The following is a 23,338-nucleotide window of genomic DNA, read 5'->3' on the forward strand; positions in this document are numbered from 1 at the left end:
GTGGTTTATTTAGAAATGCAGTTCTAATAGAAAAGAGAAAAATTCACATGAATGGTTAACCACAGCTAACATTATTTGACACGTTTTCTGAATGATGTCTGCTTATACGAGTGCTGCATTGCAGATGTTTCCATCTTAGTGCCTAATTACCGTATTTTTCGCTCTATAAGACGCACCAGACCACCTAGTTTTTGGAGGAGGAAAACAAGAAAAAATATATTCTGAATCTCAGAAGCCAGAACAGCAAGAGGGATCGTTGCGCAGTGAAAGCAGCAATCCCTCTTGCTGTTCTGGCTTCTGGGATAGCTGCGCAGCCTGCATCCGCTCCATAAGACGCACACACAATTCCCCTTACTTTTTAGGAGGGAAAAAGTGAGTCTTATAGAGCAAAAAATACGGTATTAAGATAATTAAAGACATGTGGTTAAATACTCATTTATGCATGTTTAGTCATGCTATTTTAATTGTCAGACATAAATATTACACAATCGCAGCCAGTCTCTGGTTGACCTTTTATTTTGCCCTACTGACTGGATGGGTCATTATGAGATTCAACCCTGGCCACCTGCCCATCAGACAGACAGGAGGCGGTTGAGCTGCTGGGCTGGGCTGCAGATGATTCCAGTATTGCACTAAAGCAATATAGATATACATTTGAGTTGGTTCTCAAGCACAGTTGTCCTTTCCCTCCTTAACCACTTGGTTCCTGCCCAAGAACAGCGACCACACTGCCCCCTCTGCCTCAGAACGCAGCACAATGCCTCCACTGCCTCAGCCACCAACTCCCTTAGGAATGGCCATGGCTTTTCATTCCAGTTCCCTCCCACCCCCTCATGGTGGGCAACAGGCAGGCACAGTGCATCTGCGCACGCAGCGCAAGAAACTACCTTGCAGGTTGCAGTTAGTGGTTCTACCATAAGAGCCGGCCTGGGTGCTGCCAGCTGCCGCTGTCCCAGCTGAGGGGAAAGAGTAAGGCCTGGCGGTTTCCCAGCAGGTGTTGGCGCCATGAGCACAAGAGGAGAAGAGGAGGAAGAGGGTGAGAAGGAGGCAGTGGGGGCACACGGAGCAGACAGAGCCCAGCCGGAGAGGTGACCAGCTGACTCGTGCGGCAGTGCAGCACCAAAAGACACATGTCCCAATTTTCAATCACAAAATGTTGGAGGGTATGTGCCTCATTTACGGTGTATGCATATTAGGCCATAGTCTGTCAGTACAAAAAGAAGTTGTAAGATCAAAAAGTTGTGACATCTTGGTATTTTGTTCTAGGGAACGCCTACTTAACCTCCATTAACAGAAGTGATTGTTAATGTCGTTTTCATGTGTCAGAGATCCCTGTAAGGGGCAGCGTCTCAGTAAAAAAGATGAGTTAGCATACAAAAAGAAAGAAGAGTCTTGGTATAGAGGAGGAGGAGGAGGTAAAAATAGTTTGCAATTATATCTAGCTGCCAGATATGTTATGGCTAGGCTTATCAAATCAGAACCGAATAAATCGATACATTTTCTTCTTAGGGGAGCAAATTCCGTATTTACTGCTGCTCTCCTGAAAGGTCAGGCAGCCCCAATGCGACCTTTCACAACAGGGATCATGAACGAGAAACACAGTATTGGTTGATTTCTCTGATGAGCATAATGATGGATTTGCAAACCCACTAACAGTCACTGTTGCACAAACTACAGTTGAATCAAGTCCTTAATACAATCCCAGTCCTAAATAAGAGCATTTTGCTTCCACGAAGTTCTCAGTTTTACATTACGGTAACTTACCTTTTCTTTTATATCGTCATACATGCTGTAACATTTTCTGCACATCTCGTGCATGCTTAAATCTCATTTTTTTCATATACCACAGACTTTCAATTCAAAACTAGCAATAGCTCAATTTTTTCTTTCATGATTTTATGGCTTTTCTCCTCTTCTTTAGCTTGGAATTTCAGTAATCCATTTTATCAGCAGAGCGTCCTGACTTAAACTGTAGTTTGCATTCATCTGAGAATAATGCATTCTCATGTTTGCAAGAACTGTCATTATTTTGTAACCCACCCTTGCTTTTTCATTGAAATTTGTAGTATTTTTGTCCCAGTCCCTCATCATTCAGGGAAAACCTATTTAGCATCATTACATATTATATGTATATATTGCTGAGAATAATTTGCCTCTGTAACTGGGAAAATTGCAATATAATTTCACAGCTCTTGCTTAGACATCATTTTGGTTTGGAGCTAGAATTTCTAAGTTACATCCTTGACACTACAAATAATGGATTAGCATCACATTTAAATGTGACCCATCTTTATGAGGCTGGAGGTTCAACATAAACATTTTTAGAAGTTTATTAAATGTAAAGCTGCTTTTAACAAATAGAATTTTGTTATCTTCTAACTTTTAGGAAGGAATTTTAGGACTTATTATTTGGTACTGATGGGGAAAGTTTCAATTAGCAATAATAGTGCCTTGGATTAACCTCATTGGCAAGTATAATATTCTAGAGCCTTTTAAATGTATTTGTGGGAGAGGGAATTTTTTGTTGTTTCTGTCTTAGCTATTTATCTGTCCTTTTATCTTGTATTTTTATCTTGTGAACTGAACTGAGATCTTTTGATGAAGGGCAGTGTATAAATCTAATAAAATAAAATAAATGAGAAATAGCCCGTGACCACAGAACCCAGTCAGATGGGCAGGATATAAGACATAAATTATGATTATAAATTACTATAGATTCACCTGTGGATACAGACTCAATAGATAAAATATATCTCATAGTTTCCTTGTGTTTTGTTTGGAAAGCGCCTGCGGTTCAAAAAAAAAGTTCTTACAGGTGCTCTTTGTTATGCATAGCATACTTTTAACATATGCTTGTGTACATAAATAAAGAAAACAAATTAATTTTATATGATTGCACTGTCGTGCTGTAGAAACTCAGTGATGGGAGAAGCAAAATTGTGCTGATAAAGCTATTAGTATGTGTGTGTGTGTGTGTGTCTGTATGTAGGTATAAATATAGATATAGTTGCAATTTTCAATGGTACAATTTCTTACAGATTTTACTGTGATGCTGAAATTGTGGATGGAATAAATGTAAAGTGAAATAATGCCCCTTGCTTACCAAACATAAAATAAATTAGCAAGCTGTATTCATTGTTATCTGCACAGAAACCCTAAAAACTACCGGTTTTCAGCAACTGGTATTCAGAAGCCTTGCTGCCTCCAACTGTGGAGGCACATAATTAACAGGTGGTCATGGGTTTACCAAATTTCACATTTTATTTCCACACCTGAAATATATGCAATATCATGTAGACCCCTGTCCACTTCTGAATGGGTCTCTCTCTCTCTCTCTCTCTCTCTCTCTCTCTCTCTCTCACACACACACACACACACACACACACACACTTCAGCAGTGTGATGCTTCAAGGCAATTAGTTAGAAAATATTCAGCAGAAAATGAGTTGTTTATAGCTTACTCTACATATCTAGTTTCAGCAACTGAAAATAACTGGTGGTGAGAAAAGCATTTCATGTATAAATGGAGAACTGTAACTGAAATGTAGCCCTACAACCAGTTTGTTGGAGAATTGTTGATTTTAAACCTTATTGGTGGAGCTGGGTCCTCATTGTGCTGCAATTTATATGGGGTTCTGTTACAAGATGGAAAGACAATAAAATGTGAAAAATATTAGGGCTTGTGAGCAATACTATTAAGGTTGAATACAGGACGTGATGCTTCTGCAGTGGCATTTCTTAGCCCTTATCTGGGTCTTGGCAACCATAAAGCCACTGACCTTGTTCCAGCCATAGTCACAAAGAAGGTGCTGCACGTGAGACACAAATAAATGCTGACAGTCCCAGACAACCTTTTGTGAATCTCTGTAAACCCCAGCAATACAAAAAAAGTTGGCTTTGCAGGAGGACAGAACTTGATTTTTAGTTCTGTTGTTGTTTTGTGCTGCTTGAGAATTAGTTTTCCTTCTTAATTAAGTTTCAGTTTTCCATTGCTATTCAACTAGGTTTTACGCAGAATAGACCCACTGAAATGTTAGTCATGTTTATTAATTTCAGTGGGTCTTCTCTGCAGAAATCTTAGTTGAACATCACCTTTCTCGGGTTGACTGTCTTTGTGGCTTTCTCATCCTCAAGTGGTGACTGCTAATTCTTCAGTGGCCCCCATTCAGTGGAGGGAGGAGGTGGCACAGAGATGCAAGAGCAGCCAGCAGGAGTTAGAAGGTTGCCATCCCATTTCCTGAAAAGCGTTGGTAGATGGTGGGGCTAGCCTGCCAGAGGAGAGGATAAACATGCATGGGAGAGGATGGCAGAGGAGGAAAGGTGACAGAGTCCCAGCTTGGTCTGGGGTGCAAGGCATCTCTCTCTTGAAAGTGATTGGCAGCAAGGGGTCATGGGGGGCAGTATTTTTCTGTCTCCATCATAGACAGTAGCTGTGACAGGGCTTAAAAAAATATTAAGAGCTGGCAAATTGGTCTTCTAGGTGGGGTGGCACACCTCCTGCCCCCATCATTTCTTTTTTGGCATTATTCTAGCTTTGATCCATTTCATGGTCATCCTGGAATAGGACAGTGTTGGGAACTGGCCTTTCTAGAGAGATATGCTGTCTGTCTGTCTGTCTGTCTGTCTGTCTGTCTGTCTGTCTGTCTCAGATTCTGAGGAAAGCAGAGTGGCCACAGGCAGTCCAGTCCTCCAAGCATCCTATCAGGGTAAAGACATAGCTTGGGCAGTGGCGGATCTTGAGGTCTCACATTTCAGTGGCACCCTGTGCAAGGCCGAAATTCAATGCCCCTCCGCCTCTTGTGCTCCATCTTAAATCATAGTTGCGGCATCCCCACCAAGGCTCCACACCCAGCACAACTGAACCAGTCTCGCTTCCCTAAATCTGCCTCTGGCTCAGGCCCTGTTTGGTAGGAAGCCAGAGTTTTATATACAGGGAACTCCCTGTTTATGCATGTGCAAGGCATGCATGATGGGCCGCATGCACATGGCTACAAACCCGGAAGTGGTGTGAAAAAGGGCAACAACGGCCCTAAAATCATGTGAAAATGGCAAATAGGGCACATGAACAGTGTCTGGCAATCCTATGAGGCTTTGCAAGTTCAGTCCCTTGCACTAACCTTTGAAGCCTGTGGAGAGTTTGAGTTTGAGCAAGGAGGTTTGGAGGGAGTGATTCAAAGGTGTTCCCAAAACACTTAACCCCCACGTGAATGGGGCGTTGCCTGTATATTGAATGCAATTGTATAACAATCATTGCTCTCCCCCATCAGGTACATTATGGCGAGGGTTGCCATCATGAGTTCACAACAAAATTTGCAGACCATGTAACTCCATGGCAGAGCATCCATTTTGCATGTGGAAGGTCCCGGGTTCTATCCCTTGGTCTGCAGGTGGGGTTAGGAAAAAATCCTGTCTGAAACCTGGAGAGCGCCTGCCAGCCAGTGTAGACCACACTGTGACCGATGGACCATCGGGCCAACTCAGTGTAAGGCAGTGTTTATGTTCCTATGGGTTTCTTTCTCATTCAGATTAACTCTTCAAGATGCTTAGCAGCTTTAAAGACCATGATTTAATGCAAACAATCAATATTAAACTATGCAGTGATATTTTGTTAAGCAGTTTTCTTTTTGGGGCATGTGCCTAAACAGGGAAGGATGTCAAGACGTTATTAAGAATGTTTTCTGGTGAGGTGATGTTATAAACTGTTTGAGATGTAAGGAATAATGAAATACTTATAATTTGTAAAGAAAAGTGCCATCATCTAGTAATTTTGAGGTGGTTTGGAATATTTGTACATTTTATTTCCCTAACAGTAGCAAGTATCTTATCTATTTGTCTGATCCACCAATCTGCTCCTTATTTGCCCTGTATCATCTATCTGACAAATCTAATGTACACTGTGTAAAAAGGTTTTGTCAAATCATGCTTTATTCCCTGGAAATACTGAGAAATGTAGTTCTGTGGGAGGGCCTAGAAATCTCTGACAGAATTCATGGCACCTAATGAAAAAACCAGTATCAGTATTTTGTAAAATAATATCTGCCTTACTGCAGTGTGTGACACTGGCAAACCATAGCAGATGCTCTTGAAAAAGGTTGGGCCAACAGGGGCTGGGGCAGAGGGGCGGAGCTGCTTTCTTGGCACTGCTGCCAGTGACCTGAACAGGGCAGAGTGGTAGCAAGGTCAGGACTGTGTGAGGAAGCACTGGTGTGTGTTTCTTTGTGGCTGATTAGCTGCTCTCCCAGTGCAACGGTCAGAGGGGGCAGGGTTTCTGTTGAGGCAGGTGATTAGCTGTGGGAGGAGCTTATCAGAGATTGCAGGTCAGCGGCAGTTTGATCCATCTTTTAGATTTAGGGGAGCTAGCCTCAAACGTTTGTTGGGGGAGACCTAGGGTTTTTTGGGGGGAGTTATTTGTCCTGCCTGCACGCTTCTTATGATAGAGGACCGCTGTAGCCAGCCCCAACGACACGTTCTCAAGATGGAGAGTGAGGGAACAGCTGCAGTCGCCTGCGGTTCCTGCGCAATGTTTGCCATCTTGCCAAAGGTTGCAGGCAGCTTTACCTGCAGCAATTGCATGTTCATTGCCCTCTTAGAAGACAAAGTCCAGCAACTGGAGGAACGTGTAGCTACGCTCCAAAGAATTAGAGAGCTGGAGCTCTTCTTGGAAGCAACAGAGCACACCGTCTCCACCAAGGAGGAGACAGGGGACTCCCCTGAGAAGGAGGCTAGTTCACCAACACAGGAGCCAGATATATGGAGAAACGTGACTCAAAGAAGTAGGAGGCCCAGGGTTCACTCTGATTGTTTAGAAATACACAATCGCTTTGAGGTCCTCTCCCCTAGCATGGAAGACGAAGAGCAGACTCCATTTGAGGATCTCTCCCTCATTACAGTCAATCAGGTATATGAAGATGAGCAGCAAAGTCAGTCCTCAGGGTGAAGAAAAGGAAGGAGGAGCCGTAATTCTGCAGATGCCAAAGGAGAGCTGTAGTTTGAGGCCTGACATGATGGCAACAAAGGAAAATAAGAACTTGATGTGGAAAGTCTGGCCTGAATTGGACAATGAAAAATGGATAGATCTCCTTGTGTGGAGATCTGAAGACCTAAGGATTACAAATATGATTAAGGTGGAGGTTGGAGCTGTGGGGATAATCGGACTTGAAAGGAGTATGAAACAAGATTTGGAATACCCCATAGGCTTCACCTTTAAGTATGGAGGTTTGGCTGGAAGAAATTTGGATCCTGCTGGGCTGGAGCTTCTCCGAAACTTGGCATTCAACATTAAGGACTATCGAAAAGACCGGCAGAAAGGAAGTGAGAGAGAATTAAGAGCCTCGGATGTTAGATCTCCAAGCTGATTGTATATTGACACAGACTGACATTTATTGGGGACTGAAACCGGGAAGGGGGTATGGGTGGAATAGAAATTGGGAATTTACAAGGTATATAATCATAATTTGTTTTCTTTTTCCTATTGCTATTTGTATGAAAATTGGGAAATTCGTGGAAGGGAATCATGGTCGATCTTAGAAAATGTTTTAAGAATAAGTATTGATGTATAAGTTTGGATGAGAGTTAAGTTTAGATAAAGTAAAATTGGGTTTTAAAGTGAATTAAAAGGTGAGGATTTGCTGAGCTAATAATTTGAATTGGAATACAGAGAGGGGAGGTGTGAGGAGGTCTGAGAAATAAGTTAAAAGAAAAGTAAGCAATGGAAAATCTATGTGTTTTTAATTGTTTTTAAGTTTTGCATTTTTGCATTTTTATTATTTTTTTTGTCTTTTTTGTCTTTTTTGTTTTTGTACTTTGTATTATTTTGGAAATGCTAATAAATATTCATTAAAAAAACAAAAACAAAGTCAGTCCTCAGGGAATGTGCAGGTGACCTTGGAACGGACAGATCACGGAAGAACCCCGACCAAACCTAAGAGGAGGCGTGTAGTGGTGATAGGGGATTCCCTACTGAGGGGAACAGAAGCAGTGATCTGTGGGCCTGACAAGATGTCTCAGGAAGTGTGCTGTCTCCCCGGGGCTAAGATCCAAGATGTAACTGAACGACTGCAAGGAATCATAAAACCCACTGACAAATACCCCTTCCTCTTGGTTCATGTGGGAACCAATGACACTGCAAGCAATAGCCTCCAGAAGATCAAAAGAGACTATGAGGCTCTGGGCAGGAAATTGAAGCAATTAAATGCACAAATTGTCATCTCATCTGTCCTCCCAGTTGAACAACGTGGCCCAGGGAGAGAGGGAAAAGTAGTGGAAGTGAACAGCTGGCTTCGCAAATGGTGTAAACAGGAACGGTTTGGATTCTTAGATCACGGACTGCAGTTTCTTGAAGATGGACTTCTGGCAAGTGATGGGCTGCACCTCACAACGGTTGGGAGGAATGTTTTTGCCAAAAATCTCAGAAACCTCATCAGGAGGTCTTTAAACTGACTAATGTGGGGGAGGGAGGCAGTGCTCCTGAAGGTAGGAGTCTATCAATTGATGAAGATGATCATCCAAATGTCATAGACCAAATGGAGCAAACAGTACGCAGACCTAGTGGTGGGAGGAAAAAATCCTTAAATAAGAGACACGGGGGAATGATTAATGGACTTCAATGTCTGTACACTAATGCGCAAAGCATGGGAAATAAACAAGATGAGCTTGAACTCTTGGTACAGCAAACTAAATATGACATAATAGGCATCACTGAAACCTGGTGGGATAAGTCCCATGATTGGAATGTAATAATGGAGGGATACAATCTATTTCAGAGAAACAGAGCAGACAAGAAAGGAGGAGGAGTGGCGTTATATGTCAGGGATGTGTATACCTGTGAAGAGATCCAAGATTTAGAACCTCAAAGCCAAAGTGAGAGCATTTGGGTCAAAATTAAGGGAGAGAAGAATAACAGGGACCTCATTGTGGGAGTTTACTATAGATCCCCAAGCCAAACGGAGGACATAGATGATGCCTTCCTGGAACAGATGGCCAAGCATGCAAAAGGAAGGGAGATAGTAGTAATGGGGGACTTCAATTACCCGGATATTTGTTGGATGTCAAACTCAGCCAAGAGCATAAGGTCAAACAGATTCCTCACTGGCCTTGCAGACAACTTCATTGTCCAGAAAGTGGGAGAAGCAACAAGAGGAACAGCAATTTTAGATCTGGTCCTAACCAATGTTGATGACCTGGTTAGTGGGGTAGAAGTGGAAGGATCATTAGGCGCGAGTGATCATGCTCTTCTGAACTTTACTATACAGCGGAAAGGAGCAGCCAAGCATACTAGGACTCAATTTCTTGACTGTAAGAAAGCCGACTTCATAAAACTTAGGGAAGTGCTGGGTGAGATCCCATGGACAGTAATATTAAAAGGAAAGGGAGTTCATGATGGCTGGGAGTTTGTTAAGAGGGAGATAGTAAAAGCACAACTTCAGGCAATACCAATGAGACAGAAACATGGAAGGTGCCTAAAGAAGCCAGGGTGGCTATCTAAAGAACTTTTAACTGAGTTAAGATTTACAAAGGATGTGTACAAAAAATGGAAAAGGGGGAAAACCACCAAAGAGGAATTCAAACAAATAGCCAGCACGTGTAGACACAAAGTCAGAAAAGCTAAAGCACAGAATGAACTCGGGCTTGCTAGAGAGGTTAAAAGCAACAAAAAAGGCTTAAATATGATAGCCATGTTCAAATATATAAAAGGATGTCACATAGAGGAGGGAGAAAGGTTGTTTTCTGCTGCTCCAGAGAAGCGGACACGGAGCAATGGTTCCAAACTACAAGAAAGAAGATTCCACCTAAACATTAGGAAGAACTTCCTGACAGTAAGAGCTGTTTGACAGTGGAATTTGCTGCCAAGGAGTGTGGTGGAGTCTCCTTCTTTGGAGGTCTTTAAGCAGAGGCTTGACAGCCATATGCCAGGAGTGCTCTGATGATGTTTCCTGCTTGGCAGGGGGTTGGACTCGATGGCCCTTCTGGTCTCTTCCAACTCTAGGATTCTATGAGGAGCACTGGATTGGCTCCAGTAGAGCATCCCCACAGCCCTGGCCTTGCCGCCCCCCGCTCTGCTCCTGCCACATGCAGGGAAGCTGCCACAGTGCTGGTGCCGCAAGGGTGTGCCTCAGCTCCACAACACACCAGCTGCTACAGAGATGGACAGGGCAGTGTCTGCGCTTTTGGCAGGTTGCTGTGGAACCCTCTGAAATCATTACTGCTCCATCTTCTGGTTCCTGATCTGATCACCTGTTGAATGGCTGTGAAGAACCTTGAGATTTTAACTGTCCTTTGCAGGTAGTACTTTAAACTCCACCTAGCTCTGAACAGCCTTTCTATTTCTCCTGCAGTTCTCCCCCCCCCCCCCAAAAAAAAAGTTGAAATAGTCACAACACAGTCTGCTCAGAAGCATCTCTTCACTCCCCTGTCTCTGGGACAAGATTCATAGTTAACCATTCACTTGTCATTTTGTTATACTTTCTCAAAAATACTTTGTTTCTGGAAAGCTCTGGTCCCTTTTGTTCCTCTAGATATCTCACATTGGCATAGAAATGCCCATATGTGTCTTTTGGTGAATGTGCTAGTTTCTGGGACAGCTGTACCAGACAAATAGTAGCCTGTCCTTCAACAGAATAGAGCTGCAGCTGCAGTACAAAACAGCCCCCAACACATTTGAGCTCAGTTCCCTGGAGTTGTTTTTGTTCCAGAAGGCCTTATTCCCTGAACATGGAGACCTCATCTGCAAGTGTGGCTCCGTGGGCATGTCCTGAGAAAATATGATACTAAAATGTTCTGTAAAATGAAAAGGTAATATCTGATAAAGCTGATGGAATAAACTTGGTGAGAGAAGAAATTGTGTAAATAAGAAATCTGTAGATAATAATCTCATCAAACAACATAAAAAGATGTTCACCTGGCATCTCCCCTGTGACCTCACATTTAACAAATCACTCAAAATGCAGAGGGTGGAGTTAAAAATCAACTTCCTGCTTCAGTTTTAAGTAATTCACCAGGTATATTGCGACTCCAGGCAAGATGTAATGGAACTTATTTTGTATTACAGTGGTACCTCGGGTTACATACGCTTCAGGTTACAGACTCCGCTAACCCAGAAATAGTGCTTCAGGTTAAGAACTTTGCTTAAGGATGAGAACAGAAATTGTGCTCCGGCAGCGTGGTGGCAGCAGGAGGCCCCATTAGCTAAAGTGGTGCTTCAGGTTAAGAACTGACCTCCGGAACAAATTAAGTACTTAACCTGAGGTACCACTGCATATCCAATGAATCTCTGCTAGAGCTGCCTTAGGGCTTCTCCACCCTTCTTTTCTCCCATTCCTTCCCCCCAGGAAAACTGTTCTTTAGTGCTCAATCAGAGCAAACAGCAATCAGGTTTTCTACAGTTTGACGTTTGTTCCAATTTAGAGCTAAAGAGTGGAGTTTCCTGGGAAAGGCGCAGAGCAAGGGGAAAACCACTTGGACTCATGCCTAGAAAGGTTGGGGCAAGCAGGAAACTGCCTGGACCTCTGCTTGTTAGGCACGGGACCAGCAGAAATGGGGTGAGCCCTTAGACAGCAACCAGGGCACAATTTTAGCAACAAAAATGTTTTTGTTGGCTCCAACAAATGACAACAAAGTGTCTATAGCCCCAAGCGAATGGGCAGGTAAAATTTTAATTGCCTCAAAATGAGTTACCATAGAGTATTTTCACAAAAACCAAGTCCTAAGTATTTAAATGAATGACACTACTAGATTGTATAGCCACCTGGGACCTATTTTTCCTCATAATAGACCCATTTTTCTATGTACCGTAGTTTTGATGAACACACATTTTTGCAAGCAATTTAATATAACACATTATTATATCTTATTTCAATGAACATGTCATATGTATGAATATATTGTTGGCTATTTGCAGTTTAGTAGCGCTGTAGAGAGCTTGCTGGGGAGACCACACATTAAAAAGGGACTCAAAAATAACTTAAACAAGGTTTTAATAACAAAACCAAAAACTCCATTTACACTAAATACATCAACAACCATGACCCAACCACCAACCCATCCCCCAGGGTAATGGGAGAGCTAGGTGCTGCTCCTTATATACTACACCCAATTGCTGACACAGCTTAATCAATACAACTCAGCAGCACCTGCTATGTTTCACAGCTGTAAAGCTGGGTCTTGTTATTTTGCTCTGGCCCTTGCTCTGGCCCCTTAAAGACATGCACATCGGGTGGAACAATGATGAACCTTTACATTTAAAGAAACCATTCAACATATTTAACATGTATATATTATATTTTATAAAAGCATATGTTTATATTTTATTGAATGTATCATCTGCATATATTATACATTATATTATATGCATACAATACCACCAAGTAAATTAATTTTTGTACATCTGTGAATTTTGTGGGATTGCCATGTGGGAAGCACAAATGGAGCCGGTTCATCTTCAGGCAAACTTAATCAGATCTCTCCACCTTTCCTGCCTGGGGCTTTGCCGCAAGCAAACCTCTTTAATAAGACTTGCTGCTCATGTGTAGACTATTTTTCACAAGTCAAACAATTGTGTTTACTTCATAATTAAACTTGCATACATTACATATTGCAGCAATGGGTGGATCTTATAGATTTCTATGGTGGCCCCAGTCAAGAAACTAGTGGCTTCTTGTCACAGAGTACTGCAGAAGTCTGCACCTCAGATATAAATTGCACCACAAGATGTGATGATGGTCACCAACTGTGATGGCTTTAAAAGGGAATTTGGCATCTTCATGCAGGAGGAGGTTGTTGGTGGCTACAAGCCATGAGGCACCATTCTGTGGGGGCAACAGTGGGAAAGGGCAATTGCCCTCGTGGGTTGATGGTGGCTTCCCCAAAGGTGACCAGTCCTAGACTAAAGGAATCTTTGGTCTGATGGAGCCAGGCTCTTCTTAAGTTCTTGAATCTTGTCCCTTACGGCTGTTGTTTTGGCTGCCAATTCTTGAGCAGCACCTCCTCATCCTTGTCATTCCATCTTCTCCCCATGCTTACAACCTTTTATTCCCCCTCCCCAAATCTTCCATTGCACCCTTAGTGTCTGTCATGGTTAAACTAGCTCAGTTAGTTCAGTTATTATTATTATTATTATTATTATTATTATTATTATTATTATTATTATCATCCAGTCTCAAATCTACCATTCTTAGGCAAGGTGACTGAGTGAGTGGTTGCTGAACAACTCCAAGCACGCCTGGAAAAAGCGGACCATTTGGATCCCTTCAAATGGTCATCATGGGACTGAAACTGCCTTGGTCGCGCTGGTTGATGATCTCCGGCGGGCTAGGGACAAAGGTGAGAGCTGTTTCCTAGTTCTGCTGGATCTCTCAGTGGCTTTTGACACCATCAACCATAACATCCTTCGGGACTGTCTAGAGGGGCTGGGAGCTGGGGGCACTGTTATACGGTGGTTCCGCTCCTTTCTCCTGGGCTGTGTCCAGAAAGAGGTGTTGGGGGATGAGTGTTCAGACCCCTGGGATCTCACTTGTAGGGTGACTCAGGGTTCCGTCCTCTCCCCCATGCTTTTTAATATCTATATGAAGCCGCTGGGAGAGATCATCAGGGGGTTTGAGCTGGGTGTTGATCAGTATGCAGATGACACCCAGCTCTACCTCTCCTTTAAATCAGAACCAGTGAAGGCGGTGAAGGTCCTGTGTGAGTGTTTGGAGGCGGTTGGAGGATGGATGGCGGCTAACAGATTGAGGCTGAATCCTGACAAGACAGAAGTACTGTTTTTAGGGGACAAGGGGCGGGCGGTGGGGGGGACTCCCTGGTCCTGAATGGGGTAACTGTGCCCCTGAAGGACCAGGTGCACAGCCTGGGAGTCATTTTGGACTCACAGCTGTCCATGGAGGTGCAGGTTAATTCTGTGTCCAGAGCGGCTGTCTACCAGCTCCACCTGGTACGCAGGCTAAGACCCTACCTGAAGGGAAAGTTCAGGAAAGTTTTTAATATTTAATGCTATACTGTTTTTAACACTTTATTGGGAGCTGCCCAGAGTGGCTGGGGAAACTCAGCCAGATGGGCAGGGTATAAATAATAAATTATTACTTATACCCCGCCCATCTGGCTGGGCCTCCCCAGCCACTCTAGGCGGCTTCCAACAGGATATTTAAAACACAATAAAACAACCAACATTAAAAACTTCCCTAAATAGGGCTGCCATCTAAAAGTCAGATATTTCCTTGACATCTGATATGAGGACACTCCACAGGGCAGGCACCACTACCAAGAATGCCCTCTGCCTGGTTCCCTGTAACCTCGCTTCTTGCAGTGAGGGAACAGCCAGAAGGCCCTCAGAGCTGGACCTCAATGTCCAGTGTCCTCAGGGTAAAGGATTATTGGCCTGGTTTATCAGGGAGCAGTCACAGAGTATGCTCAAATGGTTCAGGAAGTTATCGTTCACCAGTGCAAGAAACACTCAATTTTCAGGAAACAGCAGACAAAGGGGAGGGAAGAAGGAAGGGCATGAAAAGAGGTGGATGCCTCATAGCTGTTTGTGATGAAGTAGAGGAGGGAGGCTGTGAGATGGTGAGATGGTGAGATGCTGCTGTGTTTCTGTTAATTCACTGGTCATTTGATCTGTCAATTCCGTAGCTGTTTTCATAACTTCATGGCCATTTCATTCCTGCGAATTTTGTGACTGGTTTTATATCCCATAGTTACTTTCATATCATCTTGTAGTGGGCGCAATTCCCCCCCCCCAAATGTGCTTGTTGTTTATGGTACTTAACTCACCTTCTTCAGGTACCTCTGTGTGTGTGTGTTTGTAATTTTCAAGCAGATATGTTTTGTTCTCCTCATTTTTAAACTTACTCTCACACAAGAATCAAACCTTTGACCGAACTTTATTGTGCTTGAACAGCAATGAACAGCTTTAGTAATAAATAAATTTCCTCCCATCCCCATATCCCATCCCTCTCAGACTCACCTGCACGTCTGCAATCCTGACCATGTCTGTTCTCAAGTAATTCCCATTTAGTTCAATAGGACTTACTTCCAGCCCTGTCAGTCTGAGGTGGAAGCACAGGAACTGAAGGGAAAGAAAGAGTTGTGTGTGCCAGCTCACTCTTCAATCCTAACCAGGTCAGCTCCGAAGCCTGACTGAGTTCAGGTGGGCAGGGTGAGGACAGGAGTGCAGCCTCCCTTTCCGAGAAAGGTAGGGAGAGGGGAAGGCATTGAAGAGAGGAAGGGGGAGGCTTGTGCCAGTTGAAGGAAGGCAGAAGGAGACGGGGAACCAGAAAACTAGTGAAGGGAAGGTGGGGGAAGACTAGGAATCTGAAAGCTCTATCTCTGCTCTTTCTGTCTGCCCCAGGCAGTCCCAGAGAGAGAGGCTGCTGAATGGCTGCATCAGCAAAGACAAAGGTGGTTTGGTTAGCATCAGCAGCTTCCCTTTTCCCCAACCCACCTTTGCGTCTTTAGCACCCAGCCTGATGAAGAGCTCTGAGCAACTTTAAAGCAACTCCCCCTCCCCCCCCTCCAGCATGCACTACAGCAATAAAATAGGAGACACGCAAGGCAAAGGCAGACAAGGAAGACAAAATGGATTGGCTAATCAGCACCCCATGGAGAAGTTCAAAGGAAAGGTGGAGAGATTTCAGCAGCTCTTCAGATCAGATTTAACATAAAAAATACTACATTTCAAGGCAAAGCATGCAGTCATCAAACACTAACAGAATTGGGGGGGGGGGTAAAAAGAAAAGCGGGGGAGGAAAAAATGTCAGATCATTCACTAAAGCAATGACTGCTTCAGTAAGGTGTGATAGGGACTTTACTGTGCAATATTTCAGTATAAAGTTTGAAAATAGGGAATATCACCATCAACCCTAGTACTGACACCTGATGGTGATGGACCCACCACCAACCCATATCTCCTTGTCCCAACTTCACTTTGCGATGGATGACTGCAAGCCACCTACCTGCCTTTTAAAACGTCCAGTAATTCCCAGCATGTGCCCAATGCAGAAAAACTCTGCGGAAGCCTTGAAGAAAACATTGCATGGCAGCTGCCTCACAGTTGCCTCTTGCAGATTGTCCCCCCCCCCCCCGGTAACACTGCTTCTGCCATCCCCAGTGAGGTCAAAAAGAGGGGCAGTGGGGTCTGGAGCCCCACCTGGTGGCACTGCTTTGAGGACCCTTGAAAATTCAGCCTGCTCTGATATAATGTAGGGATGTGTGGGCTTCTCATCTTCTGCTCCTTTTCCCCTTCTCCCCTCCTCCCGCCAAGCTCAACTAGGAGGAGGACATGTGTGCCAATGAAATCCTGAGCTTTGTTGAAACACAAACACACAATGTTTGTATGTGAATCAAATTCAGAAACAGATTTGGGTCAAGTCTCAATAATGGAAAACCACAGGAAAATGCATTTGGCCTTTATAGAAGCTAACGCAGCACTCAGTTTGCATCACTGAGCTACTGCAGCACTTACAGTGGGTCTGAGCAACTTGAGAGGCCCCATCAGGCCTGAGATGTCGGCAACTGTCAGAGAGGACTGAAGGAGCAGGAGGTTCCTGCTTCTAGAACCCTGGAGGCTCCTGGCACCCAGAAGTTGAACAAGCCCACTTGCCCGACTGCCATCATTCTCAAGCCGCTGTACCAAGTTGTAGCTTAGCACAAAGGAGCAGGTTCCTGAAGGGACTGTGGCACAAGACAACTCTTGGTTACAGCTCGTGATCTGCCTAGAGAGATCTTACCCCCTTGCCTGGTTTGGCAATATGCTAAGCTGCACAGGGCAACAGCAAAACAACCAGGGAGGATCAAACCGGATGTGATCTCCTGTCACCTTTCTGGGAGCCTGCCCATTTGCTTCTTCACACTCGGCTGTGGTTTGGCTTAGTGTTGTTGTGTGCAACAAGACGATTGCAGCCTGATGGGTGCTTGACAACCTCCTTTGTTGGCTGCCATACACAGCTGGCAACCTTCAAGGGGCCTGGGGGGTCACAGATTGTCCAGATAAGAGAGCTTTTAGTGGCAATATCTGCTTTGTGGAAATATATTTTCTGACAATAGGGGCAAAGAGCTTTATTTGTTATCTGGCAATGCATCCATTTTCTACTCCATGGTACAGTGGTATCTCGGGTTAAGAACTTAATTTGTTCTGGAGCTCTGTTCTTAACCTGAAACTGTTCTTAACCTGAAGCACCACTTTAGCTAATGGGGCCTCCTGCTGCCGCCGCGCCGCCAGAACACGATTTCTGTTCTCATCCTGAAGCAAAGTTCTTAACCCGAGGTACTATTTCTGAGTTAGCAGAGTCTGTAACCTGAAGTGTTTGTAACCTGAAGCCTCTGTAACCCGAGGTACCGCTGTATTATGCATCTCAAAGAAAAATGGGAGTTGCCAACTAATTTCTGGAATAATATTTTAATCAAGGGTTTTATTGGAGGATATTCAAGCAACTCTTCCATGGCGAATAGTTACTGGAAAATGAGTGCAAAATGGCAGCCTTCTAGAGAACCCTCTCCTTCCTCCAAGGCATTTCATTAGCTGTTAGTCAAATATATACAAGCCATATGTTGAAGGGAAAAGCTAGCATTTATTTGGCTCTGATTCAGCAATCTCTTGCAGGCTATTGTGGGGACACCAGAAGCATTCAGATAAGTATAGGTTTAATTTTTATTGCCTTCCATCTCATCATTTCCTTGATTGGTGGGAGGTCTCCTAATCTTTTCTCAATATAATACCTCACGAGTGTGGTTCCCAAATTGTGTTGGGTGAAAAAGAAACTCAACATGAAAGGAAAATGGATCAGGAAATATAGCAACTGTACGGAGCCAGGATACAGTGAAATTTAATAAAGGGGCAACAAATTGGTTCTTTGAAATGAGGTTTCAAAGCACACTGCAACAAGAGAAAAGTAATAGTTTCCAAAGCAAAAAAGTATTATGGTAATTCCTGTTTTAAAAAGAATCTTTGATAGAAAGGGGGCCAGTCAAACTTGAATGTTTGAAATCTCATTTTGTTGATCTTAAGAAATAAATATATGTCCTCCTGTAATTTTTCCATTTTGTATTCATGTCTGTTCTTCCTTTTCTTGTGCATTACCTCAACATGCTGACAAGAGGTATTTGCTAGAATGTACAGAAGGGGGATATAGAAAGTTATAAAGGTTAGAAGTTGCTGTAAGTTTTTTATGATATTTTTAGTCAGTGCTATTTCTCTAGAAAATGAGGTGCCAGAACTCGCCCTGAACGCCTCTCTTCTAATGGCAATGGAGCCCATCTGAGACATGCTGGAACTGAGTTCCAGTGAGTTCCAGCTGGAAAAGCCCTGTTTTTAGTGATGGGCAAACTCAATTCAGGCATAGTTCTGTATTTTTTAGCTTTCTCAGTGAGCATTCAGGAAAAAAGCTTGACTATTTCTGAGGCTTCAACCCCAACTCCTAGTGCTGGGGCATGAGCAATATTGCAATGTATATGCACCATACTGTATTGCCTCCTGGGAATTGTAGTTCCCAGAACCAGGCATGGCTGATCTCTGCTAGAGAAACCTTAAGGTTTATCCACCCTTCTCTTATACCATTGCTTTCTCCTGGGGAAAACTGCTCTATAGTGTTCAGACAATAGTGTTCTATAGTCTATAGTGTTCAGACAGGAATTCAGGGTTTCTCCAGATTGATGTTTGCTCCGATTTAGCACTAAAGAGTGGGTTTTCTCTGGGAAAGGAGTGGAGCAAGGGGCAAAACATTCAGAACCTGTGCCTAGAAAGTGCAGGTCAAGTGGAAAACCACTCAGACTCCTGCGGTCTAGGCACCGGCAAGCAGAAGTGTGGGAAAGCCCTTCCACACCAAAAACAAAAGCAACTGGAAGCAAGAGAGCCTTATGATGGGTCAGCAGCAACAGTTGCAAGAAACAATGAGAAAGTTGTCCCAAGAGAATGCAGATATTCACCCAGTAAATGGCTATCTGGTGAACTGATCTGCTTATGGGCTTCAGAACAGTCAATAAGAGTTTCATTAGAAGTAAGGGGGAATATTCATGAATACTGGTGCCTACAATGACCAAGCAGATGGCTTTTGGTTTGAATAATAATAATAATAATAAATTTTATTTATATCCCGCCCTCCCCAGCCAAAGCCGGGCTCAGGGAGGCTAACAACACTAAAACAGTGCAACATTATAAAAACATTATAAAAATTAATTAAAATCAAAATTGATGGCAACCATAAACTAAAGTTTTGTAAAGATTGCCACAGGAGGGAGTCAGGCTGTGCCCTGACCAAAGGCCTGGTGGAACAGCTCTGTCTTGCAGGCCCTGCGGAAAGATGTCAAGTCCTGCAGGGCCCTTGTCTCTTGTGACAGAGCGTTCCACCAGGTTGGAGCCGCAGCCGAAAAAGTCCTGGCTCTAGTTGAGGCCAGCCTAACCTCTCTGTGGTCTGGGACCTTCAAGATGTTTTTATTTGAAGACCGTAAGTTCCTCTGTAGGGCATACCAGGAGAGGCGGTCCTGTAGGTACGAGGGTCCCAGGCCGTATAGGGTTAAAACTAGCACCTTAAACCTGATCCTGTACTCCACCGGGAGCCAGTGCAGCTGGTATAGCACCGGGTGAATGTGATCTCGCAGCGAAGACCCCGTAAGGACCTCGGGTTAAGAACTTTGCTTCAGGATGAGAACAGAAATTGTGCTCCAGCGGTGTGGCGGCAGAAGGAGGCCCCATTAGCTAAAGTGGTGCTTCAGGTTAAGAACAGTTTCAGGTTAAGAACAGACCTCCAGAATGAATCAAGTTTTTAACCTGAGGTACCACTGTATTGTTTAGGGGTTGCTGTTGGGGGTAGTTGTTGCTGTTATTATTATTTTTTATCTTTATTTTGGATCTCTTTATGATTTATGTGGAAATTGCTCACTTTGGTTCTATACTTTTTGATGTGTGAGTTATTGTTGATGAGTTATGGATGTGACCTGTAAAAATGTAATGCAGATAAGAAAGTGTAGCCCATTGGTGTCGCTTTCCCTTCCCTGTTTCTGAATGGACCATGCCTTGTGCACCTGCAGCCTTCCATCATGTATTATATTAATCCACCTAAATATAACGAGGCTTAATTGCCATGCTGTGCTGTTGGGCTGTCCCGAAATGGAGCCCCTCCTTCATCCTGATGTGCTTCTTTGCCTCTCCCTCTCTCTCGCCCCCCAGGTGTGTGCCCAATCACTGTGAGCACGGAGGCAAGTGCACCCAGACGTGGGACAGCTTCTCTTGCAACTGTGATGCAACCCGATACAGTGGAGCCACATGCCATAACTGTAAGTGATGCCTGGAGTCTCTGCTGACTTCAAGGGGTAAAATGTGCATGACGTTTCAGTTAATATCTTACCTCATTTTCTTAATGCTAAGCATCTCAGAGAAGAAAGTTAAAACATGCATATTTTTCTTTCATTCATGAGGGGAGTATGTGTATTTGAAACATGCTCAACCAGCATAACTTTTATTATACTAAACTCATCTGATTTTGTTCCTAATGCAAAATTTCTTGTCACTTCACCAAATGAGAATGCAAAACTATCTATACAATTAACGTATTCTCTATTTTCTTGGAAAGGTTTTTAATGAAACTTTAGTGAGAGGATATAGAGAAATTCTGAGTCATCTTGCATGTCACACTTCTGATTGTTTTACTTATATATCAAATGTCTTTTTGGGAAACTGTTGCCAGATAATGAAACTTCAAAAAATTCCTTTAAAATGATATAGAATATGATAACCATATAAAAATGAAAAATGAGTCTGTAGGTTGACATTTTCATGGAATTACTAGCACGGTCTAGTCATTGTTGAAACCACTATTAAGTTAAAAGCACTAAAAATATCTCCCTCTGAAATCAGTGAAACTTAAAACTGCTTCACATTTACAAAAATGTTTCCAGTGTTATTGCATCTTAAGTGATCTTACAGTTTTCTCAAAAGAAAAAGGAAAGAATGATCTACACTTTTGGCCACAATCCAGAGCAAAACTAAACATTCTTAAGTCTATTTAGTTTAGTGGGTCTTTGTCAATTTAAACTGATTTTTAAAAAAAAAAAATGTAAGAAAGTAAGAGTTGACACAGTCCTAAATGTGTCCAATCAGAAATAATTATATTAAATTCAGTTGACCTTACCACCAAATCAGTGGGTAAGTCTCATTGAGCTCAGTGGGAGTTGGTTTTAGGTTGGCAGGCATAGGGTTGCCCTGCAGGCTCCCCTCCTTAAGTGCATCCTGCACAGCCGCCCCATTCGAAGGGGGACGCCTGGCCTCTGATCCCAGTCCCGGCTGTCCCATTGTGGCTCCCGTGCTCTGGCCGTGCCACAGCACAGGACCAAAAGACTGGCGTTTTCCTGTCCCAGCTGGCTCACACTGGGGGGGGGGAGCAGAAAACAGAAGCAAAACCTACCTTGTCCCTGCCCCCATGCATCAGCTGGTTTCTGGAAGCTGGTTTTTGGAAGTACACCTGAGGCGCTGGCAGCGGAGGAGGAGGAGGAGGAGGAGGTCTGAGGGGGAGGGGAGCAGGTGGGGGATGGGCAGGGGCAAGTGCAGAAATGGAATTTCAGCACATTTCAAATTTTACAAAGCGTGTTCTCCATCATGGAGAGCACGTGTTGCGGTTGGGGATTCCAAGACACCTTCCTGTTTCTGAGCAGATGGTTTGGCCAACTCATAAGCAGGGGCGGGCTGTTACTGGGGAAAATTAGATGTTGCCATTTAGTGATTGACAGCCCTGTTTGTTAAATACAAGGCACGCAGCAATGGACGTCCTCTTTCGCTGCGTGCTTTGGATCACCCGCCCTCCCTTCCCTAATTTTAGGCTGTTTGCTTGACCTTGCTATGCGTGTCATGGGGTCGTCTGCTTTGGGGCAGGGGCCTGGTAGGAATTTTGTCCATTTGGCTGATTAGTGTGTGCCACTTGGTTTTTGCCTACTGCGTAGCAAATCGTCACAACTTGTAAGGTTTGCGGTTAGGCACTGGTCTGGAATTGGTTGCTGGAGGGGTATGGATTCGGCTGTGCCTGCCTCTCCAAAATGCTGCTGCTGCTGCTGAAGGGTTTTACCGTTAAAGGAACCCAGGGGCTCCCCCATGCTTTTGTCCGAAAACCCCTGGCAAGGGGCTAGAGCCACGCAAGCCCCTGGGAGCATGCTGGGGAAAGGTGAGGCATGGTTCCCAGTCCCGTCTCTCTCCCCAGGTGACTTACCCTTGCTGACTTTGCGGGGGGTGCAAATGTCAGAGCTGTCCCCGTGCGGGGGCAGTTAGTGCTACCAATGCCTAAGCAACCACTCACATTGCTGTATCTGAATAAAGTTGTGGCCAAAATTATGCCAAAAAATTTAAACAAAAATTAAGTGTCAATTGTGTTTTCCTTTGGGGTGTATTGGGGACCTCGACACGCAAATCCTTCTCCCTAAGAGCAAAACCTTTCAAATGGTATATTTTGTACCCATCTACGATAACTGCTGGGCTCCTTGCCTGGTATGAACTAAGTGTGATTTAGCATTCCAGAAATCCATTCCAGAAGCATTTCAGTAACGACACTGTTTAAATGCTGGTGAGGAAAGACCACAGGAAGAGCATCATGGCCTCTGAAATTGCTTTATTACCCAAGGGGAAGGCACTCCCAGTAGCTCTGCATATTTCACTTAAGACATTTTCACCTATCTTCAATGGATAAAATATAAGAAAATTGAAATGGTTGTTCTGCTTGCAGTGTTAGAAAAGGAATTTAGAGGCCAGTGTCCTGTTTTCTCGCCTCCTGCTGCTGCAATAAAGCCTCTGGAATGGCAAAAGTCTGGCTCATCAAGGGATAAGTAGCCACTGCAATGTTTACTCTCCTAATTCTTCCAGAATTTCAGACTAATGTCAGTCAGTCATATAGAGGATTTTATTTCATTTTTACAATGAGTCTAAAAACAGTTTCCTGCTGTTTGGGAAACAAAATCCCTTTCCAAAGTCAGACATACCTGAAATGTTTCAGCCTCATAACAGCACTTTGGTAAGAGAAATCTTATGACACTTTTCTTTTTTCTCTGAGCCTTTAAGCCAGAAGAAGCTTTCCAGGCCATGTTATCTTACAAGCTTAAGATCCAGGAGCAGTTTTCTAAAACAGATCATGCTCCCTCCAGAGAAATTGGTGTCTGGGCCTGAATGTGGCAGTGTTCTGCAATTTTTAACCTCTAAGCTAGGTACAGTGGTGCCTCGCAAGACGAAATTAATCTGTTCTGTGAGGCTCTTCGTCTAGCGGTTTTTTCGTCTTGCGAAGCAAGCCCATTGACAGCTTAGCGGATTAGCGCTATTAGCGGTTTAGCGGCTTTTAGCGGATCAGCTGATAAGCGGCTTAGCGGCTTAGGAAAAGGGGGA

At 43.8% G+C, this 23,338-nt stretch overlaps 1 protein-coding gene across 1 annotated transcript in view; it reads left to right on the top strand.

The window, feature by feature from the left end:
- The window catches only part of CNTNAP2 (contactin associated protein 2), a 1,010,375-nt gene that overhangs the window by 693,710 nt on the left and 293,327 nt on the right, over positions 1 to 23,338 (top strand). Inside the window, exon 11 of the mRNA XM_081881791.1 lies at positions 20,150 to 20,256. Within this exon, the coding sequence (XP_081737917.1) occupies positions 20,150 to 20,256 (107 nt within the window). The remainder of the gene's footprint in view (positions 1 to 20,149; positions 20,257 to 23,338) is intronic.

Source organism: Podarcis erhardii, assembly GCF_964252035.2.
Source record: "Podarcis erhardii genome assembly, chromosome: 12".
NCBI classification, from domain to species: domain Eukaryota; kingdom Metazoa; phylum Chordata; class Lepidosauria; order Squamata; family Lacertidae; genus Podarcis; species Podarcis erhardii.